The sequence below is a fragment of the Xiphophorus maculatus genome, chromosome 11 (assembly GCF_002775205.1).
Source record: "Xiphophorus maculatus strain JP 163 A chromosome 11, X_maculatus-5.0-male, whole genome shotgun sequence".
Lineage (NCBI taxonomy): Eukaryota > Metazoa > Chordata > Actinopteri > Cyprinodontiformes > Poeciliidae > Xiphophorus > Xiphophorus maculatus.
Window position 1 is genome coordinate 18,983,625 of NC_036453.1, and position 27,050 is coordinate 19,010,674.

A 27,050-nucleotide genomic window follows, 5' to 3' on the forward strand; every position below is an offset into this window, starting at 1 on the left:
GTTTCCTCTTACAGTATTTTCAAAATAAAATGTATATTTTTCTTTTCTTGGTGAACGCTGTAAATTGTATATTAGTAGTAGCCTAAGTGTTCTACTGTTTATTTTTTCATTACGGAATGTAAACAGACATTCTTTTCACATTTTAAATGTAATTTGTAACTTCTCCCACACGTTTTGATATGCAATTGGTGTCTGGAGAAAAAAAGAAACAGTCCAAAATTTACATATTTATTGTCCTGTTTCATAATTACCTACTTAAGAATATAGTGTTGATTTAATTGTTAAGCGTCATTTACAAACTGAAAGACATTTAATGTGAAGCTGAAGTCTGGTTTTGTCATGTACTTCCGGTTCACTTTTTTCCAAAATTAGACGCCATCAATGCTGTCAAAATTTAAGAGATATCAAGTGTAAAACGTTATTAACAACAATGTCCTCTACAAACGTCTGCTATTATAGATAATATCTTTCATATGCTCGTATTTATTATTATATTTTTTTATGCGAGAACTCCTGCCTGGCCTGGCAACCCTTTCTTTCTTTTCTTTGCTGTGAGGCGTTTTTTATATAATGATCGAACCAACGTTTAATCACTTGACTGTATAATCTGATTCAACACTGTTTTTCACTTTGTTTTTATCTAATCTATTTCAACTAAGCTATGGTTATGTAACATTTGTTTGACAGTTGATACATCCAAATCAATGCAATACTAGCAGCTGGTCCCAACTATTTAAAATTATTTATATTTTATACTGCAAAGAAAGAAAATCTACTAAAATTCTCAAAAATGTTTTTTTGTACTTAGAAGAGAGGCAATTCCAGATATCCCCAGTATGTGGTGCTTTTCACTTTCAAGATGATCTGATTGCTGGACTATGTCCATGCTCCCAAAACAAAAGGGTTGTTTCAGGTGGTTTTAACAGATGTTCCTCAGTCAGAAATTTGACAAATACCTTTTGGGAAACGTAAAGCAGAGGTTTTGTTTGTTGTCAATAAAAGAGCTTTTTTTTTTTTTACAAAGAGACAGCGGATTAAAGTATTACATAAAAGCGCTGAGAGGCAGCACAGCAGTTTTATAGGCTTTGTTGTCTTATTTGGTAAAACTGTGAACATTTGCACAGCCATATAACTTGTAAAATTGGCTTCCAACCTGAGCATTTAAAAGAAATTTTCTATCTTCATGTCACAATGAAATCCAAAATCTCAGACCAAGTTCCACAGGACTGGAATGTGAAATACTACCACATTTGCTTTTAGAAAGGCAATTCTTAATAAATAATTCCAGTCAACATTATGGGAGCTGGAGATTTCCAAACTCCTTTTTCTGTTTCAATCTTTGTTCATCAAATCCACACTTAGCTCTCAAAAGAAGCCACTTAAAGTTTATTATGTTTCCTTCTATACTTTCTGAACCACAGCTGTTCAAGAAATAATTGAAGACTTCATATTTTAAGAACTGGAAAGATGTTTTTTCTCCTTTTTTATCTGTTGAAAAACCATGATGATAAGGTTACTGGAAATGAGACTAACATGTCAAGGTGACCTGCACTCCTTACATTTAACAGAGACTTGTGATTAGCATGTAGCAGACAGAGAAAACTCCTCGAAAGAAACACAACAGAACAGCATAGACATATGATTACTGTACAACCACACATTGCTGGAGTTTTATGTTATAGATCAAAACAAAGTAGTGCATAATTGTGGTGTGAAAAGAAAATGGTACATGTTTTTCAAACGTTTTATACAAACAAATTTGGTCTTTCATGTTTTATTTCATGGGAAGGCAAATCTTGTCCAATTTTTTGATGCCTTTTGCTGGTTTTCTGCAATGAATTTCATTTTCTATTCTAGACTGATCAGCTTTTCTGTCTGTGTTGAAGAAAGGCATCTTTAGAGCATAACGCTATGTGAGATTCATCCAGAGTTTTTATGGGCCTCTTGGGTGCTTCTCTGATTCAAGTCTTCCTTTCCTTTCCTCTCAGTTTATGTTGACAGCCATGTTTTGTACCTTTTTTTTTTCAACTTTATCCCTGACCAGTCTGCTGTGTTCTGTGGTTTTTATGATGCTTGCTCACTAATGTTCTATAAGAAGCCTTTGAGATCTTCACAACAGAACAATGAAGGTCTCAAATATTCACAGAACATTTGGGTTTATGGAGAGATTAAAGTATACACAGGTTGCTTCTGTGTATTAATTAGTAACGTCTGTTAACAATAGGAGAATCAGAGTAAAGGGGCTTTCATGCAAATCCACACTACATAGAAAAACTTTAGAAAAATGTTTTTCATGATTATGTGCTATTTTGTGATTGTCTGTCAAATAAAATCCCAATGAAATATTCTGAGGGTAGTGACTGTAAGATAACATAATATCATGGATTATTTTTGAAAGGACCCTCTTTGTTTTCTTTGACTAAGGATGTGGGCTCATTTGATTCAGTTGCAGAGGTGAAAATGGTGTATAACGTAACATAAATTCAAGAGTGTCCTTAAAAGAAAAGTATAGAAAAGAAAAGAAAAACAAGACCATTACCAACCCTCTCCAGTTCTAAAAGTGACAATCAGTGATGAAATAAAGACAAATGTCTTGTAGATAGCCCACTCACGTAAAGAATAAACATAATGATGTGATTTAATGGCTTTATTTATACAAAATATTCAATTGTTTCTTAAAATATCTTACTCTAAAGCAGATTTAAGCTGAAAACTAATGTTATAAAGTTTAAGTGTAAGTTGGACTGACTTTTACATTATTAATTAAATTTTTCAGTCAACATACAAAGAAAATTAAAATAAAAAACAGTTTTTTTAAAATAAAATCTGACATACATCTCATGTTCTGACTGATTAAATGGAATTTAAGAAGTCAAGCAATTCATAAAAAATAAGTTAAGTGGTTCCACATTGAATCGTTGAGTTGCTACCATGAATCATACATTTTTGTTCTGTGTACAACTCACAGCTCCAGGTTTTACACTAGTACTTATTTTGACTTCATGGATTAGTTTTGTCAATCTCCATTCCCATCTTGGTGCCTCATTCTGACCCTTACACTCTTGTGCATACCATGGTGGGCACTTTAGTTTTCTAAGAAAAAAAATCAGTGGTCTTCTCATGTGTAACTTGCACAATCCATCAGTGTTAACATTTCTGTGAAAAGCTAAATGTCTAGTTTATTGAAATTGTTGGGGGTCAGGTAATGCAGATCATGCCAATACGTTCTCAACTAAATCAGAGAACTCCTTCTTGACTCCTCAAAGCTCAACGACAGAGTAACTGTTCCACTGCCAAAGCTCACCCTCGGCTTGTGCCTCCCTGAAGTCGTGTCGCAATCATTGCCATTGGTCTTGAGGCTGATGGATGAGGATGGAGTTGAGGAAGATGACCCACCAAAGCTGCCTGATTTTTTCCTCAAAACTGTGCTGTGTTTTAGCGTAGCTTTGGCGGCCACTTTGAAAGCATGGGCAGCGGTGCTACATCGTACCTCTTCAATGGTGTTCCTGGATGGTTTGAAGAGGATGATGTACACCTTGTTAAAAAAAATGCAAGCCAGTTGTCCAAAGCTGGATGCCAGGATAGCAATAGCCTCCACAGCTGCCACAAACTTGCCATATGTACTGAAGTAGGCAGGGATAAAAGAGATCCAAACAATGAAGAAAATGAGCATGCTAAAGGTGATGAACTTGGCTTCTGTGAAATTTTCTGGAAGCTTTCTGGATTTAAATGCAAAAAAGAAACAAATGGCTGCTAACAGGCATGTATATCCAATGAGAAACCCAAGAGCCATCACTGAACCTTCATTGCATGTGATGAAAATGATCTCATCAATGTCATAGTTCCTGTAGCTTGAAGGAGGGGCATTGTAAAGCCAGACCACACATATCGTGACTTGGACAAATGTGAACAGGAACACCAGGAGAAACTGTAAATTCAATCCCCACCATTTACGATGGAGACTTGTAGGAATTTTCGCTTCAAATACTAAAAGCACTCTGTTAGTTTTCACAAGGATACAGGAGATGCAGAGAACAAAGCTAATCCCAAAGGCAGGCTGCCTTAAGCGACATGTCCAATCTTGTGGTTCTCCGATGAAGATTAAAGAACTGGAGAAGCAGCAGATTAGTGAGAACAGGAGGACGTAGGACAGTTCACGATTGGTGGCCTTTACTATTGGGGTATTGCGAAATCGTATAAAAACTCCCATCACAAAGACTGTCAAGACAACACCAACCACAGCACATATGGCCAAAGCTATCCCAAAAGGTTCTGTCCAAGAGAGGAACTCTATTTCTTTCAGGAAACAGAACGTATGGTTCCCATTGGACCAAGAGTTGTTTGGACACTTGGTGCAGACGCTGGCATCTGTGTAAAGCCAAAAACACAATTTGTTTTAGAAACTAAAATAATTACAGGGACTATCATGAGGAGCATAGCATTTTACCTCTGTGATTACTAAACTCTCCATCTGAACACTCAGTGCATTCAAAGCAGCATGTGGGCATGCTGTCAATGATTCCTTTTCTTGTGCCAGGTTCACAGTCCTCACTGCAGTTAGAGAACGGCACCTGTAAACAGTAAACAAGTTGCATGAGAAGGACAACGACATAAAAACACATATACAACAAATAGCAGTAAAACTTGGATGCATTTCCTCATTGAAAATGACTAGGTGATTGTTAAGATGTTAGACAAATGAATGCAAATGTTTTCAAATTTGATTAGGAACTTAGGTTCGTGCTTCATGAGGACAGAGGAGAACAAAAAGTGACACACATATAAAGATGTGCTGACTTTTCTCCTGTTCAAGCTAATATCAGTATTTAGCAACGTGTAAATATTCTGCTGCGTTCGAACCTCTGGTCCATTCTGGAGTTGTTTTTTTTTGTTTGTTTGTTTCTTAAAAAAATAAGGACAATGGGCAACCCTGGTGGACTTCAACATAAAACATCGGTGTATTTTAAGAATATCTTTATTTTGATTTGACTGACCTCTGAATAGTATCCATTCCAAAGAATCTTTGTCTTGTCAATGGACAGTTTGCCCCCCCTCTTTGCATGAATATTGTAGTATCCAACTTCCTTAAACATCACAGAGCCGTCTTCAGTGGATCTCTGCCAGTTTATAATGGTATAGTTTGCTACCAGTTCTGCATTTTCATCGAACTGCATCTTTTCACCTATGCTGTTGGTGTAGTTCAAATGTCTCAGCTGTTTCAGTACCTATGACAAATACCAATATATTTAGATGATTTACACATTTATAAACTTGGTTTTATAAAACTGTCTTAATCATTTATAAAACATGTTACCTGCCATGCTTCAATTTTTCTAATATCTGCACAGGAATTGTTTGCGAAAAGTCCACGTCCAGGTGTGCAGGTAAATATGTCCTGCAGGGCCTGTGCAATGGAATAAACTGCTACATATGCATTATAGGAAATACGAAGGTGTGTGTAGTCCAGGTATGGGGTCTCAACACTTGTAATATCTTCCTCACCAGTACACAAGGGTCTGAAACTAGTGCTGCCATTCTCACTTTCTTGAAGTCTTGGGCTGTCTTCTAGGTAACAGTTGAAGGTTTCTTCCCAAAACTCTCTGACAAATTCATTATGGCTGTCTTTCTTTGGTTGCACCTGCTGTAAGAACTCCCTAAAGCCGGGTATAAGTCCTGCTCTTAAAGCAAAACCAATAGTTCCTCCAACAACATCTAAATATTCTGGTTTAGCGATGAGAGAGGAGCTTGCCCATGCTTCACTAGCTAGCCAGGTGCGATCTGTGATGTTTCTCCTGACCATCTCTTTGATCAAAGGCTCAATGTCTGGGCCACCAGCAAAAACAACAATTACTTTAGCTGTAGAGTTTTCAATTCTGTCAGCCAGAGCTCGGATCTCATGATCCTCAAAGTACTGAGAAATAAGTTCATTCAGATGAATGCAGATGTCTCGCTCTTCCATTTCTTTTTCAAACTTTTCTATTCCTGGGCGCCCGTAGTCATCATCCGAAGCAACAGCAATCACCCAGTTCCACTGGAAGTACTCTATGATGTCTGCCATGGCTGTGGCCTGGTATTCATCTGTTGGAATGGTTCTCATGAAAGACTTGTACTGATTCTTGTTGCTCAGGAGTCGACTAGAAGAAGCATAACTGATCTGAAACAGGAAAGATTTATATTTCAGGTTCATGTTGTTTAACCGCAAAAAACTTTGTTCTGTAATTCAAGTATTCTGCATACCTTTGTCATCAACTCTACTTTGATTTTTAATTTAACCTCACAGATAAGTTGGATCAATAAATTTGATTACAAACCTACTGACTGGATACTGACCTGAGGGATGTAGAAGAGACCAAGGAGGTTGGCAACTGCTGTGGAGACCGCAGATCCAGCAGCCCCTACAACTGCAATGGTCGATGGGATGTGATCAGTGCAGTTGCAAAACTCATCTAAATTCAGGGAGTCAATCTTGTTTTGAGCCACAAAACTGAGGGTAGCCTCCAAGGCTTTCGACACGGTGTTGCATGTGTCAAAGATCCTGTAGCCCAGGGTGATGTTAGGCAGTAAAATGCTGCTGTTGTTGATCTCCTCAATGGCAAAAATCATTGCCTGCAGCCACCGAAAACCCCGGAAATTGAATCTGTAAAAATAAACAAGATGAGTTCAACAAATTCAGTGTTGGAAAAAAATTTAAGCAAATGTTTATGCAGCACACTCGCACAATTGCTGGTCAACTTCCCTCCATGCCATATGTCATTTTATTCTTCTGCAGTTTTCATTTTGCACTGAACCTTTATAGGTGGAAAAGGGTCTACATCAACTGGAACTTTTTATTTTGATCCTGTTTCATGTTTATAACTAGCTCTGGGAGGAGTGATATATCACTTGAAAGCTGGTGAGATAAAAAACCGTCTATGGTCTACTTCAGGCAAATCATTTTGTGACTAAAAGGAATAATAATAACTTAATCATTTAGGTTGTAAAGGCAAATCAACTAACCTAAATGTTTTTTTCTAAAAGAATTATATGAAAATGGGATATTATATACCATATTGAGAATATGAGTAGGGAGCTAAAGATAAGGGTGATGATAAATGGCCTTGCAGCATCAAAGACTTGATTTATGTATATTTTAATTTAACCATAATTTTATCAGGAAGCCCCTTGAAATAAAATCCCTTTTCATTCAAGACGCACATTGTGTAGCAAAACACTTAAAAGGCATATACATTCACTAAAAGCTGCAGTATATACAGTACAGACCAAAAGTTTGGACACACAGTTGTGTCCAAACTTTTGGTCTGTACTGTAACTTAAATTAAAATGTATATATTTTGTTAAAACTGTTGCAATAGAGTTCATATAAGCACTATTTTACCATTCAAGCAACCCGTGTATAGTGTGTCATGAAGCTAAATGTGGAGAGTGAATATAATATGTTTTTCAATTCTTGTCATTCTGCCGTTTTAAAAAATATTGTGTCTTGTGAAGACACCATGAGTTTTTCTTTCAGTTTTATTTGAAATGCCAGTAGATATTCATTAAGTCTCTACTTGCATATTTTTTGCTACCATATTTTAAAAACTGGTTTGGTAAGTTAATCATAAACATCACAAATCTTACCGAACACATTGTGTAGATTCGGGTCGAGCTGCTAGGTCTTGGTCTTTAGATGCAACACCAAAATGCATGGGGAAAAGACCTCCAAGCAAAATGTCTCCGGTCATCTGTGCTCTTTGGTGGGGCCCATATGTTGAAATCACATAATTGGACCCCAACACTAACAGATAATATAAGAACAGTCTCATCTTCAATTGGGTTGGAGTATTTTCTGTGACTTGTCGGAATCAAGATGGTATTATGCTCTTCTTCCTCCACTCCCCTTGGTGATCTGATTTCTTTTAATCATGTTTGTAATTATGAGAATAATTACCTGCGGGAAAAATAGAAAAGAGAACACATGTTTTGCCTTTCCAGACAACAAGATGAATTTAGCATATAATAGAGTTTTGTGCATAATAAACTTCAGGTGCAGAGACACAAAACTGAACATTTCACTCCTGAGTTATAAGGTCAGCATGCTACTTGAAATACGCCAAACAGACGCAGGATTTCCACAGCTGAGAGCTGAGTCACACCATAACGACCCTCCTTCAGGAAGACCTTAAAGCTGTGGCCAGTGAACTGCAGTTACCATGGAGAAAGTCCATGGCTGCTCCTCCAAAACTAGTTAATACTGCTGGAAAAATGCTGGAGCAGAGCTCTGATAATGAAGTCACTACCTCCCATGAAACTTTTTTTGGAGGAAGGAACAGTATGAGCTTTTGTAGTGTCCAAGGAAAATGTTTCCATGAAAAATAATACAACTTCCTAGTTTAATTAGTGAAGGACCTTGTCTTTTTGTTTAATGTAAAAATGTAAACAAAACCAAAGATTTTTTTGTGCTTCCACATCAAGGAAAATGAATAAATATACTTAATATGAAGTTAAAATAAGTGCCTTTCAAGTCCCAAGAGAAGTGTTATTTTCTGATTTAAGCTAGAAAAAAAACTTGAAATATTTCCAGACACATTTTCTTTGCAATTTTGAACAATTTCCAAATATATAAACAAAAAGTTAAAGATGAATCATAAGAAGAAAACTCACCATCTGAGTTCTTCTATAGCAGATAACCTCAAACAGTCATCCTGCCACTCTGACCCAGCTTCAAGCACTTTATTTGAAATATCCAGGATGCTGAATGAATTCAAAGGACTCTGCTGCCGGCCAAACCTCTTTCTGTTGGATAAATCATTAACAGAGAGAAGGATTGTTCATTTCCTTCAGCTAATGAAGTCTGCTCATGGTTAATTCCTCCCAAAGTGGTCACAATGTAAAGTTGTCTCATATTTTTATGTTACTGCTATTGTCAATTATTTTTGAGTCAGATTTCAAGCAGATAAAGAATAAGTATGGGCTAAGGTACAGGTGCAGTCAAATATATTGGTATCCTCCTGTATTAAAAGCCATCTTTTACAACAGGAGGGTTATAACACATTAAAGTACAAGTACTTTGTTACATTTGTTCAGTGGATTAAAAAAATCATTTTAGCTTTTAATGATTATTTTTCTTTACAAAATTATTGTCAATGTTACTAACATTTTCAGAGCAAGATCATAACCCTGCACTAAAAAAGAAAATATTTATTGTTAGGCTTTTTGTATAAATTTACCACAGGTCCCAATACATAAAGCAAGCTAGAAATAAGAAATAAATCTAATTGACAGTCTTAAAAACCAACTTTTTTTCTTCCATGATTGCTTTTCCTTCCAGTTGACTTCAAGTGATTCATTTTGAAATCCTGCTTTTCATTGTAACTTAACCCGCAGCATGATTAAGGGAACCCATGGAAGCGCTGGACTGCACCACAATGTTCCACAAACAGTGGGCTAAGTCTTTCTGCCCTGATGAACTCATATTCAATTTGTTGCTGAGCAGACATACCCAGGGAAAAATATTTCTCTTTACAACATGTTGACTCATCTGTGTTCCAAACCAGCTCAGTATCCATCAAGTACAAGAATCCGAAAAAAGACATTTAATTACAAACTTCTTTTTATAGCAGGAAAGTACCTAACATTTTATTAATGTGCAATTATTGAAAGGTAATATAGACCAACTGCATTTGATGAGGTCACTGTTAACTGTATATTTGTAATTGCAAATTTTCACACCAACCATAGATTACCAATTTTGAACCTAAACAATACTTGAGCAATACAAACAAACAAAAACATTTTTACTGTCATTTAAACAGAAATCAGTACATCTAACCTTCTCCAAACTGCTTCCTACTTTATGAAGACTGTCTCATTGCCTGTTGTTCCCTCAGATAAATTCTTCAGATCTTGTCCTTTTTTCCCCCAAAATTGGCACATAAGTATGAAATGTAGCGTAATGTGTAAAAAATGTTGGGCAGTGGAGACTTCACAGGGGATGGATCTATCCTCACACATGGTGTTGACTTGAAGGATCAAAAGTGTGAAGGATCACACTCTGCAAGATTCAGCTGAAAAGGTAAGATCTCTTTCTCAAAAAATAAATAGAGGTATTTACATTATAATGTATTTAAATAACTTTTTTTAACTGAATATGAATACTTGTTAAGCTGGGATTATGTAAAACACACATTTGTTTTAATAATGAGGTAGAGTTGTCCTGGTGGTGTTTGAATTCAATATTAGACAAAATACGTATTTACTTTCATAAATCAGCCCAAAAGAAAATGTATGCCTGATATGCTAATGCTAGCATTTGTTTAAAAAGACTCTCGGCAAGGAGACCAGCGTGGTTCTTCACAACAAAAATATGTTGGTTCAGTTCAACTGAATGAGTCATTAAACATGCATCAGTTGTCACCATTAACAGTTGTACTCTGCGTACCCCATTCTTCTTCTCCCACCATCCAAACAGATGCCAGACCTGGAAATTATGCACAATATTAACATGGCATGAATGGGACAGTTTGTTTTTTGGGGGGTGGATGGTGGGTGGGTTGCAAATGAATGAAAATTTGATTTGAAAACACCGTAACCATAAGATCTGACCAGTTTATGTACTCCAGCTTTAATCTGTGTATCATTCTAACGTTGCCTATTACCAAACAATATTTTGAGCACCATCTCACAACTGCAAATATTGAACAAATATTCTAAATATTCAAAGGGATATTTACTGAAGGTATAAATTTTGATACAGACATAACAAATTGCTGTCGAGATTTCTCAAAGAATAGTAAAATTGTCCTTTACTTTACCACCAAATTGACAGATACCAACTTTATGATGTGCTGCCATAAGTTTTATCATGTGTTGTCTTGAATACCGGGGAGTACCATCTCACAACATGCTAATAAGTAGCAGAGTTGTTTTAGGTGCATCTGATGAATGACTTTTTAAATTAGAAGTGCTGGAGTTAGTCCATTTTGACATTTACCTATGCAGTCTAGAGATAGGCCAAATGACCTGAAGGATTGCTTTTGTTCTGTAAATAAGGCCATTACCTTATAAGTACCCTGGTAATGGCCTCAACGCATCTCACAGTTGCACAATTGTTCCTTACACTTAGACTTAGACTTCGACTTAGACTGACTTTGTTGTCATTTTGCATGCACAGGGTGTATACAGAACGAAATTTTGTTGCATACGGTCACATCTCTCCAAAAACACTTCATGTATGCTTCAAAACTAAACTGACTAGTTGTTGGTATCATAGATACCCACCCCCAACATGGACTATTCACACTCCTACCTTCTGGCCTGACGGTCAACGGCCACATTTACAATTGAAGAAGAATGCTAATTTGAGCCATCAGAGTCGTCAGTTTGGACTCAGGTTCTTTTGGCACTGTTTCAGTAAGTCTGGGGAGAAGTCGAAAACCTAGTACTCCTAGTTTAAAGCAGACATGCTGGGGTGTATCCCTACACAGTTAGCCATATCAAAAGAAGTAAGGTACCTACAATGGTGTAAGTCAGCCATATCAAAAACACCTACTGGAAACACCTCTCATTCACTAACGATTGTAAACGTTAGCGTACATCGAATAAAATCACCTATTTTGTTTCTATTTCTTATGTTTCCTAACAACTGAAGCATCTGTTGTTTTTCTGTAGATACACAATAATTCAGATAAATGTTTTAGATATCCTTAAATATCCTTCACCATTAACTCAACCTATCTGGTTTAACAGATGTCTGGCGCAAAGATGCTACAGTTCCTCCAGAGCATTTCCCGTAGGAAACCTTTGGAGCCTGAAGGCGAAGTGTCCAACTTTCGGCGCTGCCTGACCACCCTCGACCTGGTGGCTCTGGGGGTCGGCAGCACCCTGGGGGCTGGTGTTTATGTGCTCTCGGGAGAAGTGGCCAGGACCATAGCTGGTCCCAGCATAATTATTTCCTTCCTAATAGCAGCGGTGGCCTCCATCTTTGCAGGATTGTGTTATGCTGAATTCGGAGCTCGGGTTCCTAAAACAGGATCTGCCTATCTCTACAGCTATGTGACTGTGGGGGAGATATGGGCTTTTATTACTGGCTGGAACCTACTCCTTTCTTATGTCATTGGTATGCAACACAAGTGTGAGATAATAATGAAAACATCTATTTTTAGTTAGTTTTTTTTTTCTTGCAAAACTGTCTTAGGTGCAAAATATAAAGATAAATTAAATAATTTCTTTCAGCACTTTGAACAATATTCATATTTATTAACATTTTCACACACTTGGAACTAAAAATCTGTAACTTTAACTAGATAGCCTCAAAGTAGCAAATAAACATTTTCATGACAAAACCTCTGAAAATATGAATGTGCATTTATGTTCAGAATCCAGAGTTAGGATGGTTGGTGGTTGCACAGCCTACACACAGGCCAACTCATTTTGTAAATTATAAGATTTTATAAAGCAATTGGTTGGACTGGATCAAAGTAAGGGGGTTAGAATACAAATGCATGCTACACTTTTCCGTGAATTGTTTTCTTTTTACATCCCAGTTTGTGACTTATTTGAGTTGAAAATCCCAAAAAAATACACTGAAATTTGTGCTGTAAAAAGGGAAAAGTAAAGGGGTACAAATGTTTATTTTCAAAGCATTATATATTGTGTGGAGTTTGCTCCATGTTAGGTAAAATTTTGTTACACTTTTAAACATTTTTTTCTTGTGTCTTCGCTAAAGGAACAGCAAGTGTTGCAAGAGCATGGAGCGGGACCTTTGATGATCTCATTGGACACGTTATTGCCAACTCTCTGGGCAAAGGGGCCATGATACGTTTACCTGGACTTGCTCCATACCCAGATTTCTTTGCAGCTGGCCTCATAATGCTCTTATCAGGCAAATTTCATGATTTACCATACACTGACATATTCAACAAAAAGCATCCAGTGTGTATGTGTTCAAACTGATTTTTTTTTCATTTTACTTTTAATAGGAATTCTTGCATTTGGAGTAAAAGAGTCCGCTATAGTAAATAAGGTATTTACAGCCATAAACATTCTGGTGTTGCTGTTTATTATCCTTTCCGGTTTCATCAAAGGTGACATCAATAACTGGTTCATTAATGAAGACACTCTCCAAAGAGCATTTGAGTATGGGCATCTTTTGGTTTAAAGTTGTATTTGAGTTGCTTCTGTGTGGTTCAAACTTCCTGAATGATGACATGTCCTTTATTTAAAGAAATTACACATTCCTTAATGAAACCAGCCAATGTGGAACTGGAGGGTTTTTTCCCTTCGGCTTTGAGGGAACATTAGCTGGAGCAGCCACTTGCTTTTATGGATTTGTTGGATTTGACTGCATTGCAACAACAGGTAACTAAAAAGCTTATTTGTTCCAGAGTTGCAAACCTACATTATTCGAAGCAACAACATGTTTTTATATCCGTGAGACTTTCTGAAGAAAGAATATTTACTTTGGCTATGTCCCCAGGAGAGGAAGTTCAGAATCCTCAGAAGTCAATCCCACTCGGCATAGTGGCATCCCTCCTCATCTGTTTCCTGGCTTACTTTGGTGTGTCCGCTGCCTTGACTCTGATGATGCCATACTATTTGCTCAGCGTTAACGGCCCACTGCCCATGGCTTTCACATATATTGGTTGGGGCCCGGCAAAGTATGTAGTGGCCATTGGATCCCTCTGCGCACTTTCAACAAGGTACAAATCACAAGATTTAAGTTAGAAACTCAATAATACTCTGTATTTTAGAAGAGCATGATTAATTCCATCCAGATTTTCAGAACATCTCACTGTTCTTGTTTTCTTGTGTAGACCAAATTGCTATGGATATGAACATTGCAAGAATACTGCTGGATATTTAAGCAAAGGTAAATAATGTTCACTGAGATAAATTTGTGTTTTTCATTTAGTCTGCTGGGATCAATGTTCCCGATGCCCCGTGTTCTCTTTGCCATGGCCAGAGATGGACTTCTCTTCAGATCTCTCAGTAAAATGAGCTCCAGACAAAGTCCTGTCATTGCAACGCTGGTTTCTGGGATTGTTGCAGGTAAATGCATCAATATTTTAAGGCATTTTCATGTTGTTGCTTTTTTAAATGATTTTTTCTCATTATTTTTCTCTAAGCTGATTTTGTCTTTTTTTTTTACTGAAATGAAAATTGATTCAAAAACAGTCAAAGCACTTTTTGAACTGCGTGGCTCAAATATTGAAATATATGAAATTGTTTATAGGTGTGATTTAATTAAACTGATGTTAAATCCAGTAAACATAATCATATCTTTGCAGCTGTCATGGTGTTATTGTTTGACCTGAGGATGCTGGTTGACATAATGTCAACTGGAACACTCTTTGCCTACACACTTGTTGCCATTTGTGTACTTATAATAAGGTAAAAATCACTGTCCATTTTATTATTGTTTATTTTTTTAGATTCTAAGATGCAATGCTTTTTGAGACTGTGTTTGATTTACTGCTCTTGTAGATGTCATAGATTTTATTGTAAACCAAACCACTTCATTCTAAAATGACTTATGCCCCTGACAGATTTAGGCCTAGATATTTTTTTTTCAACCTGAAAGTTTGTTACTGATAGAAAATGAAAGTATAAAATCGAATGTTTACAAAATTCATCAAAACCTTGGTCTCTTTACAGTGAATGTGTGAAAGTGAAAGCAGTGCTTAGATATCAATGTTGGTATTGTGGTTAGATGCTCAGAGCACAGCTGAAGTACTTGTCTTTTCAATCTTAAAAATTTCAAAGTAAAGTGCTCACTTTATGAAGCAAGAGAACAGATGTTCTTTTTTTCCCCCTACGCACCAGTAAACTGTACTGAAATACTTTTGTGAGTTGCATCAAAAGAAAGAGGAAACATGATGCTCAGTTACCACTACAGCAAACGCTGCATGAAAAGATTATCAGCAGGTGCAGAACAATTTATAAAAACCGATTAAATGATGGGTTGCTTTACTACACGTTAGAGCTAATGAGTTTTGAAACATACACAAGGAATCTTTTTCAATAACCTTTAAAGTTTATATGAAAAAGCTACATCTATGCAACATCCCTAACTTACTTGCATCTCTTTACTTGGACAGGTACCAAGCTGAGCTGAGTGAAGATTCAAGTTTAGGCAAGTCAGAACCATTCACAGTAGGAGGTGCACTTTGTCCTCCCTCCCAAGGAACCCCACGGACATCAAGGAATGTGTCTATTTTAACTATTGCTACTGGTAATTCTCGTTTATGTCCTGTATACTTCATACTTTACACAGACGCTCTTTATTGTGAAGGATTGCTTAATTTTCCATTACTGCTTCTTCCCAGTTGTAATTTGCGTAATCCTGAGCATCTTAATATCCAAGGGTATAGACTCCCTACGGACACTTCAATGGTGGAGTTTACTTTGCGTTTCTGTGTTTGGCCTGATACTCGTCGTTACTGTATTACTCATCTGGAGACAGCCACAGAGTTCAGCCAAAGCTGCTTTCATGGTATGCTAAAGACGCATGTTTATGCAATATCTGATTTGTATTGTCAGTTACTGAAAAATCAAGTCTTGATATTGTAGTATTTCAGTTCTTAACTAGTATTACAAACTTTGTATGAAAACCTTTTTTCTTTTTGTCCACAGGTCCCTTTTGTGCCTTGGCTTCCCACTTTTAGCACTTTCGTCAATGTCTATCTCATGGTTCAGCTTGGATCAGACACCTGGATTCGTTATGCAGTCTGGATGGCAGTAGGTATGACAAGATGATGTAACAGGTTCAGAAAAAGACACATAAAATGTGAAAATCTTCTCACAATGTCAGTTTGATCACAGATGATATAACTTTTTTCAACAGGTTTAAGCATCTACTTTTGTTATGGGGTTCAGCACAGCGTACAGAAACAAAGGGTGGAGAACTCACAGGATAGAGACAGTTTTTAAACTATCACCACAATGATAGGGTAAAAGCTTTGAACCTAAATACTAAAGGATTTTTTATGCTCAAAGCATGTGTATTAATGTTCTAAAAGTATTTGTCTCTGATGTTAAACCTTTTATATTAGCTGTGCTACTTAGATTCTAGAAAAATAACTTTTACACAAACACAACATAATATTGAACCATATTTCTGTTTTACTCAGAATGACCAACATCATATTCCCACAAGGTCACAGATAAAATTCTGTCACTTGTAAGGTTTGTCCTAAGTAGAACATGATGTGAATAAATTTGTTTTTTGATGATGAGGCAAAACACTGCTGTATTTTGTAACTGAAAATTATTGTAGCCTACTTAAACAATTGGATTTTGTTTGTAGCCATTGTATCTGCATGCAAATTAAAATTGTCCTTTGAAATGTCAATTAAATAAACATTTCCTAATAATGCTCTCAAAAAATGTCTTTCTTTCTTCTGTTCTTTCTTTCCAAGCGTTGTGAAGAAATGTTCATAGACTTTGAGTTGTGTTACAATTTTGTTAAATTTACAGACATTCGCTAATTCGCAACACAGTTAAGAATCTTTGTTTTTCTGTTATTTACATGAACTCCATGGAGATGAATGATGAACTCACCTTCATATTCATAAGCGAAACATAACATAAAATGGAGGAGGGAGGAACTAAAAACCAGTCACTGCATTTCAAGTAGGCAGAGTTTATTTAACGCACAACCCTTGACAGTATTAACCAATGAGAAGAAAGTAAGTCATCGGTCTCAGCCAATCACAGAAGAGGGAGCGCATTGTTCAAAAAACCAAACGTCGTCGGGTAGAACCAGTCAGCTGGAGTTCTGAACGGCGAAAACAAAGAACGTGGTTTGATGCAGGCTGACACACCAGACTTAAAGAAAGTATTTAGCTTTTTATGCAGTATTTAAGACATTTATTGGATTGTTTTTTCTGGAATCTAGTCGGCCTTTTTTTATTTTGACAAGGTAAACAGACCGTTGCTTTAAAGGTAAGTCATTCGATACATGTTAAAACCTCGGATAGTTAGTTCTGTATAAAATTCTGATTTAATGTATTTCAGAAACTTGCTAATTAATCACAAAAATATTAGCTGATCGGTATATAAGGGCGTCTCCCTGCGCACATGTTTTAGGAAAAAATGAGTGTATTTGTGTTAAGTTAGATCAAATGATTCTGAACGCACGGTTTCACCTTTCATGCGTTAGAAACCCGATGTGATGTTTGCTACACGCCTCGAGGCTTACCGTAGTGTGTAACATAGCCTAGCAAATGACAAGTATTCCCAGTGTAATCTTTTTAAAGTAAAAAAAACAACAACAGTAGCCCACTATTTCAATTATTTATTTTATAATAATGGTAATAATAATACAACACCATAAAAACATTCAATGAGTTTCAGTCCGAGGTAATTATCTGCAGTGTGTTCCCCTGCCGCTAGATGCCGCTACTAACCCCAAACCATAGTTATCTTATTTAGAAAAATGTTTTCAGTAAGTGAACACTAGAGATGTAAGCTGTTTTATGTTATTAGAAATTTGCCAATTTATATTTACTATCTTTCAGAACACTTTTCAAGAAAAGGTTAGCTTTTAATCTGTGTCTTCTATTACTTTGCATCATGAGCAATCATATAATAAAGTATTTTTTACTAGCCTGATTACAGAATCAGATTTCTCTCAGGACACTAAAGTTTTTGAAACAAAAATGGTTAAAGTGTTAAAGACTATGAATGTACAAAGCAATATTTCAGAAAGCCGTGTATTTGGACATCCCACTTTTATTCCAAAGAAACTCATGATGATTTGCTGTTGCAGGAAAGCATGGCGCTGTCTTTGTCTTCCCCGTATGGATGTCACTCTGATGATGAAGAGGATCTGGCTGTGTTTGAGTCCACAGCAGCAGAGCACGGAGGAATGACCAGACCACGTCTGCCTGAGGTCTCTGTTATTTCCCCCGGGCTCGAAACCAGGCCGACCATTACACAGCTGGTGAGACTCAACAAAAACATGCTGCCCTTATTTTTTTTCTTCCCTTTTTTTGTCACTGTGTTACAAAAAACACAGTGATATGTTGGTTAAGCTGTACCAATATATCAACAAATGTTAAAGCAAGCCTGTTATTTTTATCTTTGTCTATTTTAACTTGATCTAATATTTGTCCTAATGGAAAAGCCAAAGCAGCAAATTATTCAGTCTTATTTTTTCATGTAGAAAGTTGCTGCGAAACCTGGCAGCTCTGATGAGGGGACCTCGGAAAGGGTGAAAGTTTTTCTGCGCATTCGCCCGCTGACTGACTCAGAAAAAGGACAAGAGCAGGTTGGAAAGTCTTTTGTTTGAAACTATTAGCATTTGAGTTTTCTGAAATGCACCCGTATTGCTTGTGAATAACCGATAGTCACTTCTTTTCTTTTCTCTCTTCTCTTCTAGGGCTGTGTGGCGATCCAGGATGAGGAGACATTGCTGCTTAAAGCTCCATATGAGTCTCAGAACATGAGGACGGCAGAAAGAGGCATCACCCAGAGCATTCACAAGTTCAGTTTCTCGAAGGTAGGAGAGTTGTAGGTTTGCTTGCTCTTCTTAAGCTTAACTTTGAGAGAGTAAAATCAGGTTAACTTGAAAAACAAGAAGCTGAGATTAAACAGTGTTCTTTTTGGCCTAAGTAATACACAAAAAAATTATATGGAAGAAAGACCTCATGATAACATATCTGTTATTTAGAAAGTAGCAAATCTAAATGTTTTTCCATTTATTTTCTTTCCTAGATATTTGGTCCGGATACGACTCAGCAGCAGATCTATGAAGGTACAATGAAGAAAATGGTGAACGATGTTCTCAAAGGAGAAAACAGGCTTCTCTACACTTACGGTGTCACGAACTCTGGAAAGACTTACACCATTCAAGGTACATTACCTCTTGTAGTTGTGTCGTATTGGGCTTTTGGTTAAATGGCTTAAAGGTAAACTGTGTATGTGAAACCTTCCCCTTTAGGCAATGGTCGAGAGGCAGGCCTGTTGCCACGGGCGTTGGTGTCTCTGTTCAGGAAGCTGCAGGGTCGTCTCTATGGTGCGATGGACCTGAAGCCCGTCATGTATCAGGATGTCAGGCAGCTGGACAATAGTGAGATCAAGACGGAAGAAATCCGAAGAAACTCCCTCCTCAAAGAGGTAAAAGCCGCCCTATCAGCATGGTAATAAAGTTTCTGTCAAATAAGAAAGATTTGCACTCCTGGAAAAATTAAACTTTAAGGAAATGTCTTTTACTGCAGTGTCATGGTTGTAGACTAGAAACTGTGGTGTTTTCTGTCCATTTATTTTTTATCTCTTTAAAATTTTTTGTAAGAAAAACATGGGTCTTTGTCCTGCCTCTTTTGTCGCAGTTCCAATTGTTTAAAAATATTTTTAATTACTGTAGATATGAGCAGATTAAGGAGAGTAGCTATTTTCTTCTTGAATGCATTTCTTGACTTATGAAAATAAACATGTTTGCCTTACTTGAATGACATGTTAGGTCTTTTCCATTTTGAAGAGTAGCTTAGAGAAACAGTGTCATAGATCATTATTTAGCACTTCCTTTGAACTTTAAAAATGTAAAAATATGAATTATAAATAACAAGATGCTACAGTTTTATTTTACATTATATCTTTGCATTGGAGATTTTGTGTATAGCTCTGTTCCCCACTGATCGGTTGTATTCAAATTAAAGGCTAAAGTTTCACTATTCCACTCCATTCAAAGGGAATTATCTGTCTTTTTTACAAACCAACATAAATAGTTTGCACTGATTCTGTGTCATAGTTTACACTCACAACTCTGTTATTCTTTTAATGTTTTCAAATCATTTCCAGTCTCTGATCTGCAGCTGTTTAAATTATTGTATTAGATTAATGAAAAGGGTTTTGCAGATTTTAACTCAAACCATACTGATATGTTACAGGATGAAAATCAAACTTCTCGTCGCGCTGGTACCACTACAGCCTGGGACAGTGGCATTGGAGGGCTTTCTTCCACCACACACACTGCCACTCAGCTTGAAGGTTGGACATAAAATGATACCTTGTAGCTATTTTCTTTCATGAGACTCCTGGAGATTTTTTTTTCTCATCAATTGTAATGGAAAAACGTAGAAGTATGAAATAATAAAACCGTAAACTATGATATTAACGTACCTGCAGAATCAGCTGTTTTTGATCCACTGGATAGGATAACTGATAAATTCTTCCCCATCCGTTTACAGAAACGGACAGCGTGTGTCTGGACCCCGACAGTCTGTCACTCAGTGGAGGCTGTGACCTGGAGGAGGGGGTGCAGTTTTCCGTCTGGGTCTCCTTCTATGAGATCTACAATGAGTTCCTGTATGATCTGCTGGATGCTTCGCCCTCCCAGCAGCCCCGAAAAAGAGTTACTCTGCGGCTCAGTGATGACAAGCAGGGCAACCCTTACGTCAAAGGTCATTCTCGTTTATTCACAATAATATCTTTGAAGTATTTTTTTATGAAGTACGGTAATAATTGTCTGTTTTCCTTTTTTGCCATATCAGATCTCACTTGGATTCAGATTCGCAGCGCTGAGGAGGCCTGGAGGATCCTGAAGGCAGGGCGGCGTAACCAAAGCTTTGCCAGCACTCACCTAAACCACAACTCCAGCAGGAGGTTGGAGCCTGTTACACTTTTCTTTCTTGAAGTTTCCTCTTGAAATGTTTCCAAAATAAATGTATTTGAATTGCATTTGATGTTTATTTTTTTTGTTTGTTTGTTTTTCCTCGTATCATTAGCCACAGCATCTTCTCCATCCGTGTCCTTCATGTTCACCCAGAAGCCAGTACAGGCCAGGTCATGCACATCAGCGAGTATGTTTTAACTGATTTTATTTTTAAATGATTGTTTTTAGCTTTTTTGAGGTAGTAAAACTAAGTGTTGCCTCGTTCGCAGGCTGACTGTGTGCGATCTGGCCGGGTCGGAACGCTGTAAAGAGCAGCGTAATGGTGAGAGGATGAAGGAGGCCAACAACATCAACACCTCCCTCCTTACGCTGGGACGCTGCATCGCTGCTTTGAGGCACAACCAAAACAATAAGTACGACGCTATTGAAAGAGGCAAAATACAAGCGACAGAACGAAAGCATGTGTTTGACGTCAGTGTGAATCTAAAATGCGTTGCCAGGTCCAGGCCCCCTCTGATGGTTCCTTTCAGGGACAGCAAACTGACCCGGGTCCTGCAGGGCTTCTTCTGTGGCAGAGGAATCTCCTGCATGGTGGTCAACATCAATCCATGCACCTCCATTTATGATGAGACCCTTCAGGCACTCAAGTTCTCTGCTATAGCTACACAGGTGATAAAAAAAATCTCTTACTATCAAATTTCTGAGATGCATGTTTGGCTCTACATTCAAGAAGAATGTGAAAGAAAGAGGAGGAGATTTTTGGCTTCATTGGCACTTTCTGGTGGTGCAAGCTGGAAACTACCAAACTGGATCTTTTTCTGATCAGTGAATGCTCAACGCTAAACTCTACCTGATCTCACTGATGATAATTCTGTGTTGTGGAAGCTACTGAGTGAAGACTCAAAGTTGCGTTGCTTTGCAACTTGTGAGTTTGGAAATGAACTCAGAGGAAAGGCAGAGATGCAAGAAGCAACATTTTCTATAAGGTGTTGATCTCTCTGCACTTTATTCAAGCTGCACCGGGCTGGAAACAAAAGATTTGCAATGATCTTCTGTTTATCTGAAATGAATTGGCTAAGATCTGTGTAATTCCAGCTTCTCCATGGCCCGTCCACTAAGACCAGAGTGGCCTACATCCTCTCTCTGCTCCGAGACCCTGCAGCACATGGCAGTGAAAGCACAGTGATAGAGGAGGAAGAGGATGAAAGTGATGAAGAGGATGGAGATATCACCTTGTTGAATACGGAGGTACTGTTCGTCATCGCTCTTATTCTTTTGGATGGGGTAAATATTCCATGTTTAGCAAAGCAAACCCATCTAAGTGAATTATGGTTAAAATATTGCCAAAAAAAGCTTTTAATAGAGAACTAGTTGCTCTATTTTTTAACAACTAAAGAATGGAGCACAATGTAACAAACTTCATTAAATGATTATTCATTATCCTGATTATTAATTGATTGTGTGAAGAATCTGGTGAATGAATAACTAGGTTAGCTGTTCAGCAACCCTCACTTCAAGGAAAGTCTACCATTAACCCAGAAGATGGACTTGTAAAAAAAGAAAAAGAAAAACACTTTTAAAGATCTATAGATATGTTATACAATTTCAGATTTTCATTTTCGTTATGGCACAATTTTTTCCAAATTGTGACAAGTACTTTTAAGCTTGGCAATGAGAAAATTGAATACATTTTTTTAAAATGATTATATTTTTAATATATTTTTAGTTCAAAAAATACGTTATTTTAATTACCTGCTTTGTTTTTAAGTTGGTGATAGATTTAAGAGTGCTTGATTGCAGCAGCTTTGGAAATCCATAAACCAGTTGTTTTAATTTTAGTGCAATTTGAAAGTAAAATCTCTAAAGTATCTTCACACATTTAAAATCTGGAACATTTCACTAATCTGGCATCCAACTGTGTTTGTTTTATAGTCTCTACTGCAGGCCATCGACATCCTGAAGAGAGAAGTGCTTCGCCAGCGGGAAGAAAAAATAGTCCTGGAGGCTAATGTGAGAGAGCAGGTCGTCTCTGAAATGATGGAAGTCATCACATCAATGCAAGAGGGATTCACGTATGTAGGCTTCATCTATTACAGAATTTAGTTTGAGTTGTAATACTTTACAGCATGAGTGTCAATCTACACTGTAGATTAAAATTAAAGGCTTGGTCGAACTTCCATGGCAAACTGATTTTAAAAAACAATTTTTTTATTGTTTGTTTATATCTGTGTTGGTTCAGCACACAAGTCCAACAGATCTGCCCTTTAACATTATGAAAATTATGAAAAGGTTTTTTAGCTTTTTGTTTGGCTAGATGTGACTGGTAGCATGAGGTCGCTAATGAATGTCAACAGGAGAGGGGGGTTGTGGGTTCTGACTGACATGACAATGCAACAACAGATTATCATGGAATTTATTATATTGTGCGATATGATGTGTGTGTGTGTGTGCTTTGTCTGTCAGTAGGCCAGCTCTAATAGGCATTGATCTTTTGGGCCAAATATAATTACATTGTTGGCCAAATTTGGCTAGTAGGCCTGAGTTTGACACATGTGCGCTACAGACCCTTGAAAAATAAGCAATTATTTTCAAGTACCAACACTGTCTTGTAACAACACTGTTTTTAAAACCATTTCACTACACGGAGTATAAAAGACTCCTTTGTCTGTCTAAAATATATATATATACAGTATATATATTAATTATGAAAACTGGCTTTTTTTCAGCAATTTTTTGTGCAAGTGACATCCCTTATTTTCAATTTTCCGTATCTGAACTTTTGTTCAAATCATCGATGGTTTTGGGTTTTTGAGTTATCGACAAAACCCAAATAAAAATTGTAATATTCAAAATAATCGACACAACTTTTGGTCCTCTAGATCCTCTTAGATTAGGGGTTTAAACTGGCCCTTGGCTCTCAGGCTTGGGTATGACTTTTTTGTTAAAAATGTAACAAAATGAAAGCACCCCACAACTATTTAATGTAGGATAAATTAATCCAGATCTCACAAATTAAATGTGGAATGTTGTAGCTAAACTTACTAGTTTGTCAGATTCAGTGAGCTGAGGTGTACTCATTGTTACTTTTAACGGTTAATTCTTTGTCACAAGAATGGATTTGGCTTACATGACACAGTAACATTAAGATAAAGAAAGAAATGCTGAACTGGAATGTGATGGACGTGGATGATGAATTGTTGCGTCTTCCTGTCAAACAGTGAGACCTTGGAGGCTCAGACTGCTCTGATCGAAGAGAGGTATGAGAACAAAATATGTATCCTGCAGGAACATCTGAAGAAATTCTACCGCCAGGAGCTGAAGGTAAGATTTATCTTGCTGTGCCTTTAGACACTGTAAAATGTTGTCCTTGAACATTTTCACATTGTTTCACCAAAAACAAATGAGCCTTTTCGGAACACATATTCTAATTTTTTTGAATATGATTGCATCTTTTTACTTTCCAAAATATTAAAGCTCACAGAGGTAGGTTTGTGAAGGTCTCAGGAAAACATTGCTATTTCTATCAGTACTGTAACCAGGTAACTTCTGAAGGTCAAGCATGTATGCTTGGTTTGTTTCATAGGAGCGTGATGAGGAAATTGAAGCTTTGGCTGCTGCCCTTGACAAAAAGCAGAAGGAAGATGGCGTCTCCATGACAACACCACCCGTAGAGTCAGAGGGGCCTCGGCGCTCTCTCCGCCTCTCGTTTCAGACTGAGCTGAACCGACTACGTGTTGAACTCGATCAGTGTCGCGCTGAGCTTCTCACCAAGACCCAGGGTACAGTCCGACTGCAGTGACGCTTCAGTCAGGTGTTTATGTAAGGTTGTTATTAGCAGCCATTGAGCGTGTTGCTCTGTTTGCCTGTGCAGACCTGGTGAAGCTGAGGATGAAGCTGGATGTGCCGGGTTCGGCCGGCGCCCTCACCACCGCAGCGGATCGCAAGCTGCAGGAGGGTCAGCGGGTCAGTTCCAGCTCCATCACCTCAAAGGAACTTTTTCTTTTAGCTGCTAGTAATCCCCTTCCCTCTAGCAGAGACCAAAAATATTCTCTTTTTCTTCTTCCTCAACAGAACCTGCGCCAACTCCGACTGGACCTGCAGAAGCTGGGAGTGGATCTGCAGTCTGGTGAAAGAGCTTGTTGCCGCAACACAGGAGGGGAGAGACTGCGGCAAACACTCACAGCTGCAGACGATACTCTAGTCAAACAGGTAGAAAAAGTCAATCCTGTTAAATAACTAAGAATGTCAATTAAAGATAGAATTTATTTCTATAATTCCATTCAAAAAGTAAAATTTGTATATTATTTAGATGTATTGTACACAAAGTGATTCATTTTAAGAATTTATTTCTATCTTCATGAATTATGGCTTGCAGCTAATGAAAAGACAAAATAGTTTCCTTAAAGTAGAATCTTACTTAAAACACATTTTTATCACAGATGTGTTGGCCTATTAAAGTATTACCATGTGCAGTTTATTGATCAAGGCTCCATTTGCATGAACTACTCCAGTAAGGGGAGATGGGACAGAAGTGATCAGCTCTGATCAGGTGTAAACAAAAGCCCAGGTTGCTTTAAAAGAAACCTTCAGCTGATCTGCGTTATGCGACCTCGTGTTTCCTCCTCTTTTCCTCTCAGTTATACTTCATAGGTCCTCTGCGGTGTTTCAGTTTCTTGGCCAGTCAACTACGCCATAGCAATGCCATGGTAAAACTGGTATTGGTACTTTTTGGTAGTGATGGCAGATATCGAGCGCTGCCGGAAAATTAAATTAATAAAGCTTGTCAGCAGCGAGAATTCCTGGTACAGAGCTGCTTTGGACTTGATGAACTCAGTGGACCGACACCAGAAACTTCTGAAGTTCTGTGGTTTCTAGAGCGACTTCACACAAGAAATTCAGCAGGTGTAGACCAAGTCCTGTGTGGGCCCTGCATTACAAACCTTTCTAAGCAGCTTGTGTGCCCTTTTTTCCCCCCATTTTATACCAAAAGCTTAAATCCAGTCAACGTTCCATTAAATGCTTGCTTGCTTGCATCACTGCCTAGATATTTTGGTTCTGTAGCAATTAGTTTTTCCCCCTCCTTGTGAAGGTTGAGGACTATCAACTGTAAGTTTAGTTGTCTTTCCCATAATTCTGAGTCCCTAATAAACTATCTACATTTGAAAAATACATTTTCAATGGCCAGATTTCGAAGGATTTTCATTAGCTGGAAGCCAGAATTATCCAATCACTTTAAATGTGAATAGTTTATTCTTCAAATTTAATTTCTAAAATGAATTTTTGATGTGATTTATTGATATCTACCCGTAGCATAAGTAATAAATGCTGAGTTTTATTTGTTTTTTCATTTCTCATTTTGAAATACTTTTCTTCTCTCCCTTTGCTTCCTAACATTCTTGTTGCACAGCCAGCTTTAAAACTGAATTTGGGTTTCTAATACCTTCACCCGGTGATAACTGGGCTGGAGCATGTTGCATTTTAGCTCTTCCCATCTCTCTAATCATCTCCAGCCTCGTCTTTCCCTTCGCCCTCTGTGTTCCTGTCTAACCCTCTCCACTGACTTCTTCTCAGAACCAGATCCTGCTGGAGCTTCAGAATGACCTCACTCTGGTCAAAGCAGACTTGCGGCGGAAGGCGGACACCCTGGCGGGCCGCGCACAGCCGCCCACTACAACTTTTGCTGCACCCACTACTCCAGGCTCCTGCAAAAAGAAGGGCTGCATGGCAACCACGCCGAGCGAATGCGAAAACCGGCCGCCCCAGAAACGGCCCTTTTTCCAGTCTCTGTTTCCGACTCGCACCCCTTCACGTAAATACAACGCCCATGCAGCCGCGGAATCCAGCTTGACTCCATCTTCGCGAATCTTGCGCTCCCGTCAGCCGTCTCCACCCCCTAGCCCCCTCCTCACCCCACGGAGCCTCAGAGGAAAATACTGAGCTATTTTTAAAAAAAAGGTTCGATTAAGCTTTCTGATTCGATGCAAAATGTATCAGCTGGTTACTTTATATTTTTATACTGTTTTTTTTTTATATATTTACTTTTTTGCAGTCATCCAAAATATGATTACCAGTTAATGCCAGTAAAATGATCAATGCTTTAAGATTTTTCTCTGGGGTTGAAGGACTGTAAGGTCAGAGTTGTGCATGTCTGTAAATCGGCTTCATGTGCCTCGGCGGCAAATATTTTCCTAACACCACAATAAATGTCTAAACTGTGTGTGATTATAAAGGACAAAGCTCATGCACAGCAAACTAAACTGCTAAATGTTCACTTGCTGCTTTCTATGTTTTCTGGTTTCTGTTCTAAAATTGTAGAAAGTTTTCTTCTGTCTTGTCCCAATCGTCTGGGCTGCATGCCAAAAGTTCTGTTTGTTACTTTTTTATGTCTGATTGTGAATGAGGTTTTAGGGATTTTTGTTTTCAAAATAAAATGCAGTATATTCTGTAGCATTTGAAA

The 27,050-nt window shown here is 37.7% G+C and overlaps 3 protein-coding genes across 4 annotated transcripts; 2 read left to right on the forward strand and 1 right to left on the reverse strand.

The window, feature by feature from the left end:
* Positions 1–3,086: 3,086 nt before the first annotated feature.
* On the reverse strand, positions 3,087–7,805 carry casr (calcium sensing receptor). Its single transcript, XM_005802919.2, has 6 exons — positions 7,621–7,805; positions 6,331–6,637; positions 5,315–6,154; positions 4,995–5,225; positions 4,448–4,571; positions 3,087–4,368 (listed from the first exon to the last, which is right to left on the reverse strand). The coding sequence occupies exons 1-6, from the start codon at positions 7,803–7,805 to the stop codon at positions 3,233–3,235; spliced, it is 2,823 nt and encodes a 940-aa protein (XP_005802976.1). The 3' UTR covers positions 3,087–3,232.
* Positions 7,806–11,727: 3,922 nt separating this feature from the next.
* On the forward strand, positions 11,728–16,308 carry LOC102221215 (cationic amino acid transporter 2-like). Its single transcript, XM_023342684.1, has 11 exons — positions 11,728–12,097; positions 12,707–12,862; positions 12,960–13,122; positions 13,205–13,338; positions 13,457–13,679; positions 13,892–14,028; positions 14,268–14,370; positions 15,078–15,211; positions 15,306–15,472; positions 15,613–15,721; positions 15,824–16,308. The coding sequence occupies exons 1-11, from the start codon at positions 11,728–11,730 to the stop codon at positions 15,907–15,909; spliced, it is 1,782 nt and encodes a 593-aa protein (XP_023198452.1). The 3' UTR covers positions 15,910–16,308.
* Positions 16,309–16,735: 427 nt separating this feature from the next.
* Positions 16,736–27,050, forward strand: kif20a (kinesin family member 20A). Of its 2 annotated transcripts, none has more exons than XM_014470206.2 (19): positions 16,736–16,923; positions 17,750–17,923; positions 18,146–18,250; positions 18,362–18,481; positions 18,697–18,835; positions 18,923–19,098; positions 19,869–19,968; positions 20,169–20,381; positions 20,472–20,583; positions 20,706–20,780; positions 20,863–21,006; positions 21,094–21,262; positions 21,689–21,841; positions 22,526–22,665; positions 23,812–23,914; positions 24,177–24,372; positions 24,465–24,556; positions 24,665–24,802; positions 26,165–27,050. In XM_014470206.2, the coding sequence occupies exons 2-19, from the start codon at positions 17,756–17,758 to the stop codon at positions 26,528–26,530; spliced, it is 2,709 nt and encodes a 902-aa protein (XP_014325692.1). In that variant the 5' UTR covers positions 16,736–16,923; positions 17,750–17,755; the 3' UTR covers positions 26,531–27,050. The 2 variants fall into 2 exon arrangements, with proteins under 2 accessions (XP_014325692.1, XP_023198638.1); XM_023342870.1 differs by lacking the exon at positions 26,165–27,050 and adding an exon at positions 26,001–26,153.